The sequence below is a fragment of the Chiloscyllium plagiosum genome, unplaced genomic scaffold (assembly GCF_037043375.1).
Source record: "Chiloscyllium plagiosum isolate Xiang-an unplaced genomic scaffold, Cpla_swu_hap1 HiC_scaffold_3, whole genome shotgun sequence".
Classification (NCBI taxonomy): Eukaryota; Metazoa; Chordata; class Chondrichthyes; order Orectolobiformes; family Hemiscylliidae; genus Chiloscyllium; species Chiloscyllium plagiosum.
Window position 1 is genome coordinate 158,942,162 of NW_028270141.1, and position 17,662 is coordinate 158,959,823.

The 17,662-nt window shown below is 53.4% G+C and overlaps 1 protein-coding gene across 1 annotated transcript in view; it reads left to right on the plus strand.

The window, feature by feature from the left end:
* LOC122540190 (dynein axonemal heavy chain 6-like) overlaps nucleotides 1-17,662 on the plus strand; it is a 1,075,999-nt gene that overhangs the window by 794,070 nt on the left and 264,267 nt on the right. Inside the window, exon 63 of the mRNA XM_087984706.1 lies at nucleotides 4,783-5,189. Within this exon, the coding sequence (XP_087840832.1) occupies nucleotides 4,783-5,189 (407 nt within the window). The remainder of the gene's footprint in view (nucleotides 1-4,782; nucleotides 5,190-17,662) is intronic.

The window sequence follows — 17,662 nt, forward strand, 5'->3', positions numbered from 1 at the left end:
TCACAGCCTCCTTCTCCCCCTCCACCCCAATCCTGATGAAGGGCTTATGTTGTAAATGTTGACTTTCCTGCTCTTTGGATGCTGCCTGACCCGCTGTGCTTCACTAGTGCCACACATTTTGATTCTGATCGACACCTTCTGCAGTCCTCACTTTCTCCCAATGTGGGACATTGCCCAGGTATCTCCTGTACATAAAAAGCAGGACAGATCCAACCCAGCCAGTTACTGTCCCATCAGTCTCCCCTCGATTCTCAGTAAAGTGATGGAAGGGGTCAGTAACAGTGACACCCAGTTTGGGTTCCCCCCCCAAGGTCACTCAGCTCCTGACCTCATTACAGCCTTGGGTCAAACATGGACAAAAGAGCTGGATTCCAGAGGGGAGGGGAGAGGGACAGCTCTTGACACCAAGGCTGCATTCGACTGAGTGTGGCATCAAGGAGCCCGGGCAAAACTGGAATCAATGGGTATCAGAGGGCAATCTCTCCGCTGGTTAGAGTCATACCTGGCCCATAGGAGGATGGTGATGGTTGTTGGAGGTCAGTCACCTCAGCTCCAGGACATCTCTGCAGGAGAATATCCACACTTGAGCTGACAAAAATCATTCACACTGGTTAGACAATGACCACCTCCAATGGGAAAGAATCTAGCCACTGCCATTGGGCTAAATCCCCCACTATCAACATCTTTGGGGTTACAATTGACCAGAAATTCAATTGGAATCACCCCATAAACACAGCGGCTATAAGAGCAGGTCAGAGGCTGGGAATACTGCAGTGAGTAACCCACCTCCTGACTCCCCAAAGCCTTTCCACCATCTACAAGGTACAAGTCAGGAGTGGAGAAAGTGAGGGCTGCAGATGCTGGAGATCAGAGCTGAAAATGTGTTGCTGGAAAAGCGCAGCAGGTCAGGCAGCATCCAATGAGCAGGAGAATCGACGTTTCAGGCACAAGCCCTTCTTCAGGAATGAGGAAAGTGTGTCCAGCAGGCCAAGATAAAAGATAAAAGATGGGGGCAGCTCGAACAACACTCAAGAAGCTCAACACCATCCAGGACAAAGCAGCCGCTTGATTGGCACCACATCCACAAACACCCACTCCCACCCCCACCGACGCTCAGTAACAGCAGTGTGTACCATCCCCTCCCTCCCCCCCACCGACGCTCAGTAACAGCAGTGTGTACCATCCCCTCCCTCCCCCACCGACACTCAGTAACAGCAGTGAGTACCATCCCCTCCCTCCCCCCACCGACACTCAGTAACAGCAGTGAGTACCATCCCCTCCCTCCTCCCACCGATGCTCAGTAACAGCAGTGTGTACCATCCCCTCCCTCCCCAACCGACGCTCAGTAACAGCAGTGTGTACCATCCCCTCCCTCCCCGACCGACGCTCAGTAACAGCAGTGTGTACCATCCCCTCCCTCCCCAACCGACGCTCAGTAACAGCAGTGTGTACCATCCCCTCCCTCCCCCCACCAATGCTCAGTAACAGCAGTGTGTACCATCCCTTCCCTCCCCCCACCGACGCTCAGTAACAGTAGTGAGTACCATCCCCTCCCTCCCCCCACCGACACTCAGTAACAGCAGTGAGTACCATCCCCTCCCTCCTCCCACCGATGCTCAGTAACAGCAGTGTGTACCATCCCCTCCCTCCCCCCACCGACACTCAGTAACAGCAGTGAGTACCATCCCCTCCCCCCCCCCCACCGACGCTCAGTAACAGCAGTGTGTACCATCCCCTCCCTCCCCCCACCAACGCTCAGTAACAGCAGTGTGTACCATCCCCTCCCTCCCCCCACCGACGCTCAGTAACAGTAGTGAGTACCATCCCCTCCCTCCCCACCACCGACGCTCAGTAACAGCAGTGTGTACCATCCCCTCCCTCCCCCCACCGACGCTCAGTAACAGCAGTGTGTACCATCCACTCCCTCCCCCCCACCGATGCTCAGTAACAGCAGTGTGTACCATCCCCTCCCTCCCCCACCACCGACGCTCAGTAACAGCAGTGTGTACCATCCCCTCCCTCCCCCACCACCGACGCTCAGTAACAGCAGTGTGTACCATCCGCTCCCTCCCCCCCACCGACACTCAGTAACAGCAGTGTGTACCACCCCTCCCTCCCCCACCGGCGCTCAGTAACAGCAGTGTGTACCACCCCTCCCTTCCCCCACCGCGCTCAGTAACAGCAGTCTGTACCATCCCCTCCCTCCCCCCCACCGACGCTCAGTAACAGCAGTGTGTACCATCCCCTCCCTCCCCCCCCACCGATGCTCAGTAACAGCAGTCTGTACCATCCCCTCCCTCCCCCACCGACGCTCAGTAACAGCAGTGTGTACCATCCCCTCCCTCCCCCCCCACCGATGCTCAGTAACAGCAGTGTGTACCATCCCCTCCCTCCCCCACCAACGCTCAGTAACAGCAGTGTGTACCATCCCCTCCCTCCCCCCCACCGACACTCAGTAACAGCAGTGTGTACCATCCCCTCCCCCCCCCCACCGACGCTCAGTAACAGCAGTGTGTACCATCCCCTCCCTCCCCCCCACCGACACTCAGTAACAGCAGTGTGTCCCATCCCCTCCCTCCCCCACCGATGCTCAGTAACAGCAGTGTGTACCATCCCCTCCCTCCCCCCCACCGACGCTCAGTAACAGCAGTGTGTACCACCCCCTCCCCCCCCCCCACCGATGCTCAGTAACAGCAGTGTGTACCATCCCCTCCCCCCCCCGACGCTCAGTAACAGCAGTGTGTACCATCCCCTCCCTCCCCCCACCGACGCTCAGTAACAGCAGTGTGTACCATCCCCTCCCTCCCCCACCGACGCTCAGTAACAGCAGTGTGTACCATCCCCTCCCTACCCCCCACCGACGCTCAGTAACAGCAGTGTGTACCATCCCCTCCCTCCCCCACCGACCCTCAGTAACAGCAGTGTGTACCATCTACAAGATACACTGCAGCAACTCACCAAAGATCCTCAGGCAGCACCTTCCAAACCCACAGCCACTTCCATCTGGAAGGACAAGGGGCAGCAGATACACGGGAACACCACCCCCTGCAAATTCCCCTCCAAGTCCCTCCCATCCTGACTGGGAAATATCTCCCCGTTCCTTCAGTGTCACTGGGTCAGAATCCTGGAATTCCCTCCCTCAGGGACATTGTGGGTCTACCCACAGCACACGGACTGCAGCGGGTCAGGAAGGCAGCTCACCCCCACCCTCTCAAGGGGCAACTAGGGACGGGGTAATAAATACTGGCCCCAGCCAGTGATACCAATGTCCCATGAATAAACAATAACAAGACACCAGGAGTCTGCAGAGGGTTGTATACAGGGATGGGTGAGTGGGCAAAAAATTGATAGGTGGAATATAACGTGAGGAAATGTGTGGCCATCAGACCATCAGAAATAGGAACAGGAGTAGGCCATTCGGCCCCTCGAGCCTGATCCATCATTCAATAGAAGCATGGCTGATCCAATATGCCTCAGATCTGCTTTCCTCTCCATTCCCCATAACCCTCGAATTCCTGACTGATCGAGAATCTCTCGATCTCAGCCTCAAATAAACACAGGGACTCTGCCCTCACAGCTCTCTGTGGCGAGTTCCAAAGAGCCACATCCCCTCTGAGGGAAGAAATCCCTCCTTATCTCCGTCTTAAATTGGTGTCCCCTTTATCCCGAGACTGTGCCCTCGGGCCCTAGACCCTTCCATTAGGGGACCATCCTGTCAGCATTGACCCTGTCAAGCCCCTGAAGAATCGAATGTGTTTCAGTGAGGTCCCCTCTCATTCCTCTGCACTCCAGGGAGTAGAGTCCCAACCTGTTTAGGAGAAAGTGAGGATGGCAGATGCTGGAGAGTCAGAGTCAGAGTGTGGTGCTGGAAAAGCCCCAGGTCAGGCCTGACCTCCCAGGCTGTTTAACCTTTGCTCATAAAACACTCCGACCATCCCAGTGACCATCCCAGTGACCGTCCCAGTGACCGTCCCAGTGACCGTCCCAGTGACCGTCCCAGTGACCGTCCCAGTGACCATCCCAGTGACCATCCCAGTGAACCTTCTCTGAGCTGCTTCCAGTGAAATGGTGTCTTCCCTTCAATAAGAGACACAGCTGCTGACAGTGCTCCAGATGTGCTCTCCCCAGCTCCCTGTACAGTTGCAGTAAGACTCCCCTACTCTTATACTCCAATCCCCTTGAAACAAGGCCCAACATTGCAGTAGCCCTTCCCGATTACCTGCTGTTCCTGGGTGCTAGCTTTCTGTGTTTGTGCACAAGTCCCCCCCAAGTCCCTTTGTGTTGCAGCGTTCTGCAGTCTCTCTCCATTTCAATAACACTTCTTCTGTTCTCCCTTACAAAACGAACAACTTCAATTGCAAACTGCAGTTTCCCCCCATTGCTGATTTCTCGCCCACTGACTTCACCTTCCCTTCCTTCCTCCAAGAATGGAAAACAGCTGTGGTCCTAACATTGATCCCAGGTGGAATATAATGTGGGGAAATGTGAGGTCATATACTTTGGTAGGAAGAATAGAGGAGCTGGATATTTTTTTAAAATGAGAAAGGTTGCAGAAAGCTACAGAACAGAAAGATTTGCAAGTCCTCAAAGCAGAAATTACAAAACGTGAGCATCCAAGTTGGCTGGGTCAGTGGGAAGCCCAAATGAGTGAAGTTTCTCATTCCCTAGTCCCAGTGAGGCATTCACACATTTCCTGGAGTACAGCACTCAGCACTGTGCACAGTCCTCCAGCTGAACTCAAACAGTGCGACGCGTTTTCTAACCATACCATCTTATCCATAGGGCATATTCTGGATGACCAGGACCTCATCGACACCCTTCAACAGTCCAAAGAAATGTCCAAAGAGATTAAGTTGCGAGTGGAAGCCTCAGAGGAAAATGAGAGGAAGATCATGGCTGCTCGCAAGAAGTATTTACCAATGGCCACCCGCGGCTCAGTCATGTACTTTGTCATGGATGAGCTGGCAAAGTTGAACTGCATGTACCAGTTCTCCCTTCACTGGTTCATGAGGATATTCACGGAGTCTGTCAGTGACATGCATAAGCCACACACCCGGAGGCCACAGGCACGTTTCACTGGACGCAGCAACGAGTTCAGGAATTTAACCTCCAGCTCAGCAAAGATGCACATCGGCTTCAGATCCTACTTACAGAACATGATGAACACACTGACCGACAACACATACAAGGTACACATACAACACCCCGCGCTGGCCTCTTCATTTCCAACTGCCGCCTGAACCTGTCTGCCCCCGCTCCCCCCACTCCAACCTCTCACCCTCACAACGTGCTGCCCTCCAATCCCTCTGCTCCAATCCCAACCTCACCATCAAACCAGCAGATAAAGGGGGTGCACTGGGAGTTTGGCTCACTGACCTCTACACCGCTGAAGCCAAATGCCAACTCGAGGACACCTCTTCCTACTGCCCCCTCGACCATGACCCCACCCCCCCATCACCAAACCATCATCTCCCAGACCATACAGAACCTCATCACCTCAGGAGATCTCCCACCCACAGCTTCCAACCTCGTAGTCCGGGAACTGTATCGGTGCCACCTCGTGCTCCCGCGAGGAGGTTGAGCAATTCATCAACTTCACCAACACATTCCACCCTGACCTTAAATTTACCTGGACCATCTCTGACACCTCCCTCCCTTTTCTGGACCTCTCCATCTCTATTAATGACGACCGACTCGACACTGACATTTTTGACAAACCCACCGACTCCCACAGCTACCTGGATTACACCTCTTCCTATCCTAGCTCTTGCAAAAATGCCATCCCGTATTCCCAATTCCTCCGCCTCTGCCATATCTGTTCCCAGGAGGACCATTTCCACCACAGAACACACCAGATGGCCTCCTTCTTTAGAGACCGCAATTTCCCTTCCCACATGGTTAAAGATGCCCTCCAACGGATCTCGTCCACATCCTGTACCTCCGCCCTCAGACCCCACCCCTCAAACCGTAACAAGGACAGAAGCCCCTTGTGCTCACCTTCCACCCTACCAACCTTCGCATAAACCAAATCATCCGCCGACATTTCCGCCACCTCCAAACAGACCCCACCACCAGGGATATATTTCCCTCCCCACCCCTTTCCGCCTTCCGCAAAGACCGTTCCCTCTGTGACTACCTGGTCAGATCCACACCCCCCAACAACCCACCCTCCCATCCTGGCACCTTCCCATGGCACTGCAGGAATTGCAAAACCTGCGCCCACACCTCCACCCTCACCTCCATCCAAGGCCCTAAAGGAGCCTTCCACATCCATCAAGGTTTTATCTGCACATCCACTAATATCATTTATTGTATCCGTTGCTCCCGATGCGGTCTCCTCTACATTGGGGAGACTGGGCGCCTCCTAGCAGAGCGCTTTAGGGAACATCTCCAGGACACCCGCACCAATCAACCACACTGCCCCATGGCTGAACATTTCAACTCCCCCTCCCACTCTGCCGAAGACATGGAGGTCCTGGGCCTCCTTTACCGCCGCTCCCTCACAACCCAACGCCTGGAGGAAGAACGCCTCATCTTCCGCCTCGGAACACTTCAACCCCAGGGCATCAATGTGGACTTCAACAATTTCCTCATTTCCCCTTCCCCACCTCATCCTAGTTCCAAACTTCCAGCTCAGCACTGTCCTCATGACCTGTCCTACCTGTCTATCTTCCTTCCCACCTACCCATTCCACCCTCCTCTCTGACCTATCACCTTGAACCCCCACCTCCATCCACCTCGTGTACTCTCAGCTACCTTCTCCTGAGCCCCACCTCCCTCCCACTTATCCCGCCACCCCAGAAGCTTCCTGCCTCACTCCTAATGAAGGGCTCCTGCCCGAAACATCGATTTTCCGGATCCTCAGATGCCGCCTGACCGGCTGTGCTTTTCCAGCACCACTCTATTCTTGACAAACGAGGTATCAGCCAAATCAGCACGCTGACAGCTCCTCACTGGGATCTCTTAGACACATGGGAAAGCCTGGGAGAGGGACACTGTGTTCACAGTGAGGGTGTGGGTGTGGGATACTGTATTCACAGTGAGGGTGAGGGTGTGGGATACTGTATTCACAGTGAGGGTGTGGGTGTGGGATACTGTATTCACAGTGAGGGTGTGGGTGTGAGATACTGTACACACAGTGAGGGTGTGAGATACTGTATTCACAGTGAGGGTGTGGGTGTGAGATACTGTACTCACAGTGTGGGTGTGGGTGTGAGATACTGTATTCACAGTGTGGGTGTGGGTGTGGAATACTGTACACACAGTGAGGGTGTGGGATACTGTATTCACAGTGTGGGTGTGGGATACTGTATTCACAGTGTGGGTGTGGGTGTGGGATACTGTATTCACAGTGAGGGTGTGGGATACTGTGTTCACAGTGTGGGTGTGGGATACTGTATTCACAGTGAGGGTGAGGGTGTGGGATACTGTATTCACAGTGAGGGTGTGGGTGTGGGATACTGTATTCACAGTGAGGGTGTGGGTGTGGGATACTGTATTCACAGTGAGGGTGTGGGTGTGGGATACTGTATTCACAGTGAGGGTGTGGGTGTGGGATACTGTATTCACAGTGAGGGTGTGGGTGTGAGATACTGTACACACAGTGTGGGTGAGAGTGTGAGATACTGTATTCACAGTGAGGGTGAGAGTGTGAGATACTGTATTCACAGTGAGGGTGAGGGTGTGGGATACTGTATTCACAGTGAGGGTGTGGGTGTGAGATACTGTACACACAGTGAGGGTGTGAGATACTGTATTCACAGTGTGGGTGTGGGTGTGAGATACTGTATTCACAGTGAGGGTGAGGGTGTGGGATACTGTATTCACAGTGAGGGTGTGGGTGTGGGATACTGTATTCACAGTGAGGGTGAGGGTGTGGGATACTGTATTCACAGTGAGGGTGTGGGTGTGGGATACTGTATTCACAGTGAGGGTGTGGGTGTGGGATACTGTATTCACAGTGAGGGTGTGGGTGTGAGATACTGTACACACAGTGAGGGTGTGAGATACTGTATTCACAGTGAGGGTGTGGGTGTGGAATACTGTACACACAGTGTGGGTGTGGGTGTGGAATACTGTACACACAGTGTGGGTGTGGGTGTGGAATACTGTACACACAGTGAGGGTGTGGGATACTGTATTCACAGTGTGGGTGTGGGATACTGTATTCACAGTGTGGGTGTGGGTGTGGGATACTGTATTCACAGTGAGGGTGTGGGATACTGTATTCACAGTGAGGGTGTGGGTGTGGGATACTGTACACACAGTGTGGGTGTGGGATACTGTATTCACAGTGAGGGTGTGGGATACTGTATTCACAGTGAGAGTGTGGGTGTGGGATACTGTATTCACAGTGAGAGTGTGGGTGTGGAATACTGTACACACAGTGTGGGTGTGGGATACTGTATTCACAGTGTGGGTGTGGGATACTGTATTCACAGTGAGGGTGTGGGATACTGTATTCACAGTGAGAGTGTGGGTGTGGGATACTGTATTCACAGTGAGAGTGTGGGTGTGGGATACTGTATTCACAGTGAGGGTGTGGGTGTGAGAACTGTACTCACAGTGTGGGTGTGGGTGTGGAATACTGTACACACAGTGAGGGTGTGAGATACTGTACTCACAGTGTGGGTGTGAGATACTGTATTCACAGTGAGGGTGTGGGTGCGGGATACTGTATTCACAGTGAGAGTGTGGGTGCGGGATACTGTATTCACAGCGAGGGTGTGGGTGTGGGATACTGTATTCACAGTGAGAGTGTGGGATACTGTATTCACAGTGAGGGTGAGAGTGTGAGATACTGTATTCACAGTGAGGGTGTGGGTGTGAGAACTGTACTCACAGTGTGGGTGTGGGTGTGGAATACTGTACATACAGTGAGGGTGAGAGTGTGAGATACTGTATTCACAGTGAGGGTGAGAGTGTGAGATACTGTATTCACAGTGAGGGTGAGGGTGTGGGATACTGTATTCACAGTGAGGGTGAGAGTGTGAGATACTGTATTCACAGTGAGGGTGTGGGTGTGAGATACTGTACTCACAGTGTGGGTGTGGGTGTGGAATACTGTACACACAGTGAGGGTGTGAGATACTGTACACACAGTGAGGGTGTGAGATACTGTACTCACAGTGTGGGTGTGGGATACTGTATTCACAGTGAGGGTGTGGGTGCGGGATACTGTATTCACAGTGAGAGTGTGGGTGTGGGATACTTTACTCACAGTGAGAGTGTGGGTGTGGAATACTGTATTCACAGTGAGGGTGAGAGTGTGAGATACTGTATTCACAGTGAGGGTGTGGGTGTGGGATACTGTATTCACAATGAGGGTGTGGGTGTGAGATACTATATTCACAGTGAGGGTGTGGGTGTGGGATACTGTATTCACAGTGTGGGTGAGAGTGTGAGATACTGTATTCACAGTGAGGGTGTGGGTGTGGGATACAGTATTCACAGTGAGAGTGTGGGTGTGGGATACTGTATTCACAGTGAGGGTGTGGGTGTGGGATACAGTATTCACAGTGAGAGTGTGGGTGTGGGATACGGTATTCACAGTGAGAGTGTGGGCGTGGGATACTGAATTCACAGTGAGGGTGAGGGTGTGGGATACTGTATTCACAGTGAGGGTGTGGGATACTCACAGGGAGGGTGTGGGATAGTCACAGTGAGGGTGTGGGATAGACACAGTGAGGGTGAGGGATAGTCACAGTGTGGGATAGTCACAGTGAGAGTGAGGGATAGACACAGTGAGTGTGTGGGATAGACACAGTGAGGGTGTGGGATAGTCACAGTGAAGGTGTGGGATAGTCAGTGACGGTGTGGGATAGTCACAGTGAGGGTGTGGGATAGTCACAGTGAGGGTGAGGGATAGACACAGTGAGGGTGTGGGATAGTCACAGTGAGGGTGTGGGATAGTCACAGTGAGGGTGAGGGATAGTCACAGTGAGAGTGTGGGATAGTCACAGTGTGGGTGTGGGAGAGTCACAGTGAGGGTGTGGGATAGTCACAGTGAGGGTGTGGGATAGTCACAGTGAGGGTGTGGGATAGACACAGTGAGGGTGTGGGATAGTCACAGTGATGGTGTGGGATAGTCACAGTGAGGGTGTGGGAGAGTCACAGTGTGGGATAGACACAGTGAGGGTGTGGGATAGTCACAGTGAGAGTGTGGGATAGTCACAGTGAGGGTGTGGGATAGTCACAGTAAGGTTTTGGGAGAGTCACAGTGAGGGTGAGGGATAGTCACAGAGAGGGGTGTGGGATAGTCACAGTGAGAGTGTGGGATAGTCACAGTGAGGGTGAGGGATAGTCACGGTGAGGGTGTGGGATAGTGACAGTGAGGGTGAGGGATAGTCACAGTGAGGGGTGTGGGATAGTCACAGTGAGAGTGTGGGATAGTCACAGTGAGGGTGAGGGATAGTCACAGTGAGGGTGAGGGATAGTCACAGTGAGGGTGAGGGATAGTCACAGTGTGGGATAGACACAGTGAGGGTGTGGGATAGCCACAGTGTGGGATAGTCACAGTGAGGGTGAGGGATAGTCACAGTGAGGGTGTGGGATAGACACAGTGTGGGATAGACACAGTGAGGGTGTGGGATAGTCACAGTGAGGGTGAGGGATAGTCACAGTGAGGGCGTGGGAGAGTCACAGTGTGGGATAGACACAGTGTGGGTGTGGGATAGTCACAGTGAGGGTGAGGGATAGTCACAGTGAGGGTGAGGGATAGTCACAGTGAGGGTGTGGGAAAGTCACAGTGAGGGTGTAGGATAGACACAGTGAGGGTGTGGGATAGTCACAGTGAGGGTGTGGGAAAGTCACAGTGAGGGTGTGGGATAGACACAGTGAGGGTGTGGGATAGACACAGTGAGGGTGTGGGATAGTCACAGTGAGGGTGTGGGAAAGTCACAGTGAGGGTGTGGGATAGTCACAGTGAGGGTGTGGGATAGTCACAGTGTGGGTGTGGGATAGTCACAGTGAGGGTGTGGGATAGTCACAGTGAGGGTGAGGGATAGTCACAGTGAGGGTGAGGGATAGTCACAGTGTGGGTGTGGGATAGTCACAGTGAGAGTGAGGGATAGTCACAGTGAGGGTGTGGGATAGTCACAGTGAGGGTGAGGGATAGTCACAGTGAGGGTGAGGGATAGTCACAGTGTGGGTTAGACACAGTGAGGGTGTGGGATAGTCACAGTGAGGGTGTGGGATAGTCACAGTGTGGGTGTGGGATAGTCACAGTGAGAGTGAGGGATAGTCACAGTGAGGGTGTGGGATAGTCACAGTGAGGGTGAGGGATAGTCACAGTGAGGGTGAGGGATAGTCACAGTGTGGGTTAGACACAGTGAGGGTGTGGGATAGTCACAGTGAGGTTGTGGGATAGTCACAGTGAGGGTGAGGGATAGTCACAGTGAGGGTGAGGGATAGTCACAGTGTGGGATAGACACAGTGAGGGTGTGGGATAGTCACAGTGAGGGTGTGGGATAGTCACAGTGAGAGTGAGGGATAGTCACAGTGAGGGTGTGGGATAGTCACAGTGTGGGATAGACACAGTGAGGGTGTGGGATAGTCACAGTGAGGGTGTGGGATAGTCACAGTGAGGGTGTGGGATAGTCACAGTGAGAGTGAGGGATAGTCACAGTGAGGGTGTGGGATAGTCACAGTGAGGGTGTGGGATAGTCACAGTGTGGGATAGACACAGTGAGGGTGTGGGATAGTCACGGTGAGGGTGAGGGATAGTCACAGTAAGGGTGAGGGATAGTCACAGTGTGGGATAGACACAGTGAGGGTGTGGGATAGTCACAGTGATGGTGTGGGATAGTCACAGTGTGGGTGTTGGATAGTCACAGTGAGGGTGTGGGAAATTCACAGTGAGGGTGTGGGATAGACACAGTGAGGGTGTGGGATAGTCACAGTGAGGGTGAGGGATAGTCACAGTGAGAGTGTGGGATAGTCACAGTGTGGGTGTGGGATAGTCACTGTGAGGGTGTGGGAGAGTCACAGTGTGGGATAGACACAGTGAAGTTGAGGGATAGACACAGTGAGGGTGAGGGATAGTCACAGTGAGTGTGTGGGATAGTCACAGTGAGAGTGAGGGATAGTCACAGTGAGGGTGTGGGATAGTCACAGTGAGGGTGAGGGATAGTCACAGTGTGGGATAGACATAGTGAGTGTGTGAGATAGTTACAGTGAGAGTGTTGGATAGTCACAGTGAGGGTGAGGGATAGTCACAGTGAGGTTGTGGGATAGTCACAGTGAGGGTGTGGGATAGTCACAGTGAGGGTGTGGGATAGTCACAGTGAGGGTGTGGGATAGTCACAGTGAGAGTGAGGGATAGTCACAGTGAGGGTGAGGGATAGTCACAGTGAGGGTGTGGGATAGTCACATTGAGGTTGTGGGATAGTCACGGTGAGGGTGAGGGATAGTCACAGTGTGGGATAGACACAGTGAGGGTGTGGGATAGTCACGGTGAGGGTGAGGGATAGTCACAGTGTGGGATAGACACAGTGATGGTGTGGGATAGTCACAGTGAGGGTGTGGGATAGTCACAGTGTGGGTGTGGGATAGTCACAGTGAGGGTGTGGGAGAGTCACAGTGTGGGATAGTCACAGTGAGGGTGTGGGATAGTCACAGTGAGGGGTGTGGGATAGTCACAGTGAGGGTGTGGGATAGTCACAGTGAGCGTGAGGGATAGTCACAGTGAGGGTGTGGGATAGTCACAGTGAGGGTGAGGGATAGTCACAGTGAGGGTGTGGGATAGACATAGTGAGAGTGTGGGATAGTCACAGTGAGGGTGTGGGATAGTCATAGTGAGAGTGTGGGATAGTCACAGTGAGGGTGTGGGATAGTCACAGTGAGGGTGTGGGATAGACATAGTGAGAGTGTGGGATAGTCACAGTGAGGGTGTGGGATAGTCATAGTGAGAGTGTGGGATAGTCACAGTGAGCGTGTGGGAGAGTCACAGTGAGTGTGAGGGATAGTCACAGTGAGGGGTGTGGGATAGTCACAGTGAGGGGAGTGGGATAGACACAGTGTGGGATAGTCACAGTGAGAGTGTGGGATAGTCACAGTGAGAGTGAGGGATAGTCACAGTGAGGGTGTGGGATAGTCACAGTGAGGGTGTGGGATAGACACAGTGAGAGTGTGGGATAGTCACAGTGAGGGTGTGGGAGAGTCACAGTGAGAGTGAGGGATAGTCACAGTGAGGGTGTGGGAGAGTCACAGTGTGGGATAGTCACGGTGAGGGTGTGGGATAGTCACAGTGAGGGTGTGGGATAGTCACAGTGAGGGTGTGGGATAGACACAGTGAGAGTGTGGGATAGTCACAGTGAGGGTGTGGGAGAGTCACAGTGAGAGTGAGGGATAGTCACAGTGAGAGTGTGGGATAGTCACAGTGAGGGTGTGGGAGAGTCACAGTGTGGGATAGTCACGGTGAGGGTGTGGGATAGTCACAGTGAGGATGTGGGATAGACACAGTGAGAGTGTGGGATAGACACAGTGTGGGTCTGGGATACTCACAGTGAGGATGTGGGATAGTCACAGTGAGGGTGTGGGATAGTCACAGTGAGGGGTGTGGGATAGTCACAGTGAGGGGTGTGGGATAGTCACAGTGAGGGTGTGGGATAGTCACAGTGAGGGTGTGGGATAGTCACAGTGAGAGTGTGGGATAGACACAGTGAGGGGTGTGGGATAGTCACAGTGAGGGTGTGGGAGAGTCACAGTGAGGGTGTGGGAGAGTCACAGTGAGAGTGAAGGATAGTCACAGTGAGGGTGTGGGATAGTCACAGTGAGAGTGAAGGATAGTCACAGTGAGGGTGTGGGATAGTCACAGTGAGAGTGTGGGATAGTCACAGTGAGGGTGTGGGATAGTCACAGTGAGGGTGTGGGATAGTCACAGTGAGGGTGTGGGATAGTCACAGTGAGAGTGTGGGATAGTCACAGTGAGGGTGTGGGATAGACACAGTGAGGGGTGTGGGATAGTCACAGTGAGGGTGTGGGAGAGTCACAGTGAGGGGTGTGGGATAGTCACAGTGAGGGTGTGGGAGAGTCACAGTGAGGGTGTGGGATAGACACAGTGAGGTTGAGGGATAGTCACAGTGTGGGTGTGGGATAGTCACAGTGAGGGTGTGGGTTAGACACAGTGAGGGTGTGGGATAGTCACAGTGAGGGTGAGGGATAGTCACAGTGAGAGTGTGGGATAGTCACAGTGTGGGTTTCGGATAGTCACAGTGAGTGTGTGGGATAGTCACAGTGAGAGTGAGGGATAGTCACAGTGAGGGTGTGGGATAGTCACAGTGAGGGTGAGGGACAGTCACAGTGTGGGATAGACACAGTGAGGGTGTGGGATAGACACAGTGAGGGTGTGGGATAGTCACAGTGAGAGTGTGGGAGAGTCACAGTGTGGGATAGACATAGTGAGTGTGTGAGATAGTCACAGTGAGGGTGTGGGATAGACACAGAGAGGGGTGTGGGATAGTCACAGTGAGAGTGTGGGATAGTCACAGTGAGGGTGAGGGATAGTCACGGTGAGGGTGTGGGATAGTGACAGTGAGGGTGAGGGATAGTCACAGTGAGGGGTGTGGGATAGTCACAGTGAGAGTGTGGGATAGTCACAGTGAGGGTGAGGGATAGTCACAGTGAGGGTGAGGGATAGTCACAGTGAGGGTGTGGGATAGTCACAGTGAGAGTGAGGGATAGTCACAGTGAGGGTGAGGGATAGACACAGTGAGGGTGTGGGATAGTCACAGTGTGGGATAGTCACAGTGAGGGTGAGGGATAGTCACAGTGAGGGTGTGGGAGAGTCACAGTGTGGGATAGACACAGTGAGGGTGTGGGATAGTCACAGTGTGGGATAGTCACAGTGAGGGTGAGGGATAGTCACAGTGAGGGTGTGGGAGAGTCACAGTGTGGGATAGACACAGTGAGGGTGTGGGATAGTCACAGTGTGGGATAGTCACAGTGAGGGGTGTGGGATAGTCACAGTGAGGGTGTGGGATAGTCACAGTGAGGGGTGTGGGATAGTCACAGTGAGGGTGTGGGATAGTCACAGTGAGAGTGTGGGATAGTCACAGTGAGGGGTGTGGGATAGACACAGTGAGGGTGTGGGATAGTCACAGTGTGGGATAGTCACAGTGAGAGTGTGGGATAGTCACAGTGAGGGTGTGGGATAGTCACAGTGAGGGTGTGGGATAGTCACAGTGCGGGTGAGGGATAGTCACAGTGAGGGTGTGGGATAGTCACAGTGTGGTTGTGGGATAGTCACAGTGAGGGTATGGGAGAGTCACAGTGTGGGATAGACACAGTGAGGGTGTGGGATAGTCACAGTGAGGGTGTGGGATAGTCACAGTGAGGGTGTGGGATAGTCACATTGAGGGTGAGGGATAGTCACAGTGAGGGTGTGGGATAGACACAGTGAGGGTGTGGGATAGACACAGTGAGGGTGTGGGATAGTCACAGTGTGGGTGTGGGATAGTCACAGTGAGGATGTGGGATAGTCATAGTGTGGGTGTGGGATAATCACAGTGAGGGTGTGGGATAGACACAGTGAGGGTGTGGGATAGACACAGTGAGGGTGTGGGATATTCACAGTGTGGGTGTGGGATAGTCACAGTGAGGGTGTGGGAGAGTCACAGTGTGGGATAGACACAGTGAGGGTGTGGGATAGTTACAGTGAGAGTGTGGGATAGTCACAGTGAGGGTGTGGGATAGTCACAGTGAGGGTGTGGGATAGTCACAGTGAGGGTGTGGGATGGACACAGTGAGGGTGAGGGATAGTCACAGTGTGGGATAGTCACAGTGAGAGTGAGGGATAGACACAGTGAGTGTGTGGGATAGACACAGTGAGGGTGTGGGATAGTCACAGTGAAGGTGTGGGATAGTCAGTGACGGTGTGGGATAGTCACAGTGAGGGTGTGGGATAGTCACAGTGAGGGTGAGGGATAGACACAGTGAGGGTGTCGGATAGTCACAGTGAGGGTGTGGGATAGTCACAGTGAGGGTGAGGGATAGTCACAGTGAGAGTGTGGGATAGTCACAGTGTGGGTGTGGGAGAGTCACAGTGAGGGTGTGGGATAGTCACAGTGAGGGTGTGGGATAGTCACAGTGAGGGTGTGGGATAGACACAGTGAGGGTGTGGGATAGTCACAGTGATGGTGTGGGATAGTCACAGTGAGGGTGTGGGAGAGTCACAGTGTGGGATAGACATAGTGAGGGTGTGGGATAGGCACAGTGAGAGTGTGGGATAGTCACAGTGAGGGTGTGGGATAGTCACAGTGAGGTTTTGGGAGAGTCACAGTGAGGGTGAGGGATAGTCACAGAGAGGGGTGTGGGATAGTCACAGTGAGAGTGTGGGATAGTCACAGTGAGGGTGAGGGATAGTCACAGTGAGGGGTGTGGGATAGTCACAGTGAGAGTGTGGGATAGTCACAGTGAGGGTGAGGGATAGTCACAGTGAGGGTGAGGGATAGTCACAGTGAGGTTGTGGGATAGTCACAGTGTGGGATAGACACAGTGAGGGTGTGGGATAGTCACAGTGTGGAATAGTCACAGTGTGGGTGAGGGATAGTCACAGTGAGGGTGAGGGATAGTCACAGTGTGGAATAGTCACAGTGAGGGTGAGGGATAGTCACAGTGAGGGCGTGGGAGAGTCACAGTGTGGGATAGACACAGTGTGGGTGTGGGATAGTCACAGTGAGGGTGAGGGATAGTCACAGTGAGGGTGAGGGATAGTCACAGTGAGGGTGTGGGAAAGTCACAGTGAGGGTGTGGGATAGACACAGTGAGGGTGTGGGATAGTCACAGTGAGGGTGTGGGAAAGTCACAGTGAGGGTGTGGGATAGACACAGTGAGGGTGTGGGATAGTCACAGTGAGGGTGTGGGATAGTCACAGTGAGGGTGTGGGATAGTCACAGTGAGGGTGTGGGATAGTCACAGTGAGGGTGTGGGATAGTCACAGTGAGGGTGTGGGATAGTCACAGTGAGGGTGAGGGATAGTCACAGTGAGAGTGAGGGATAGTCACAGTGAGGGTGTGGGATAGTCACAGTGAGGGTGAGGGATAGTCACAGTGAGGGTGAGGGATAGTCACAGTGTGGGATAGACACAGTGTGGGTGTGGGATAGTCACAGTGAGAGTGAGGGATAGTCACAGTGAGGGTGTGGGATAGTCACAGTGAGGGTGAGGGATAGTCACAGTGAGGGTGAGGGATAGTCACAGTGTGGGATAGACACAGTGAGGGTGTGGGATAGTCACAGTGAGGTTGTGGGATAGTCACAGTGAGGGTGAGGGATAGTCACAGTGAGGGTGAGGGATAGTCACAGTGAGGGTGTGGGATAGTCACGGTGAGGGTGAGGGATAGTCACAGTGAGGGTGTGGGATAGACACAGTGAGGGTGTGGGATAGTCACAGTGAGGGTGTGGGATAGTCACGGTGAGGGTGAGGGATAGTCACAGTGAGAGTGAGGGATAGTCACAGTGAGGGTGTTGGATAGTCACAGTGAGGGTGAGGGATAGTCACAGTGAGGTTGTGGGATAGTCACAGTGAGGGTGTGGGATAGTCACAGTGAGGGTGTGGGATAGACACAGTGAGGGTGTGGGATAGTCACAGTGAGAGTGAGGGATAGTCACAGTGAGGGTGTGGGATAGTCACAGTGAGAGTGAGGGATAGTCACAGTGAGGGTGT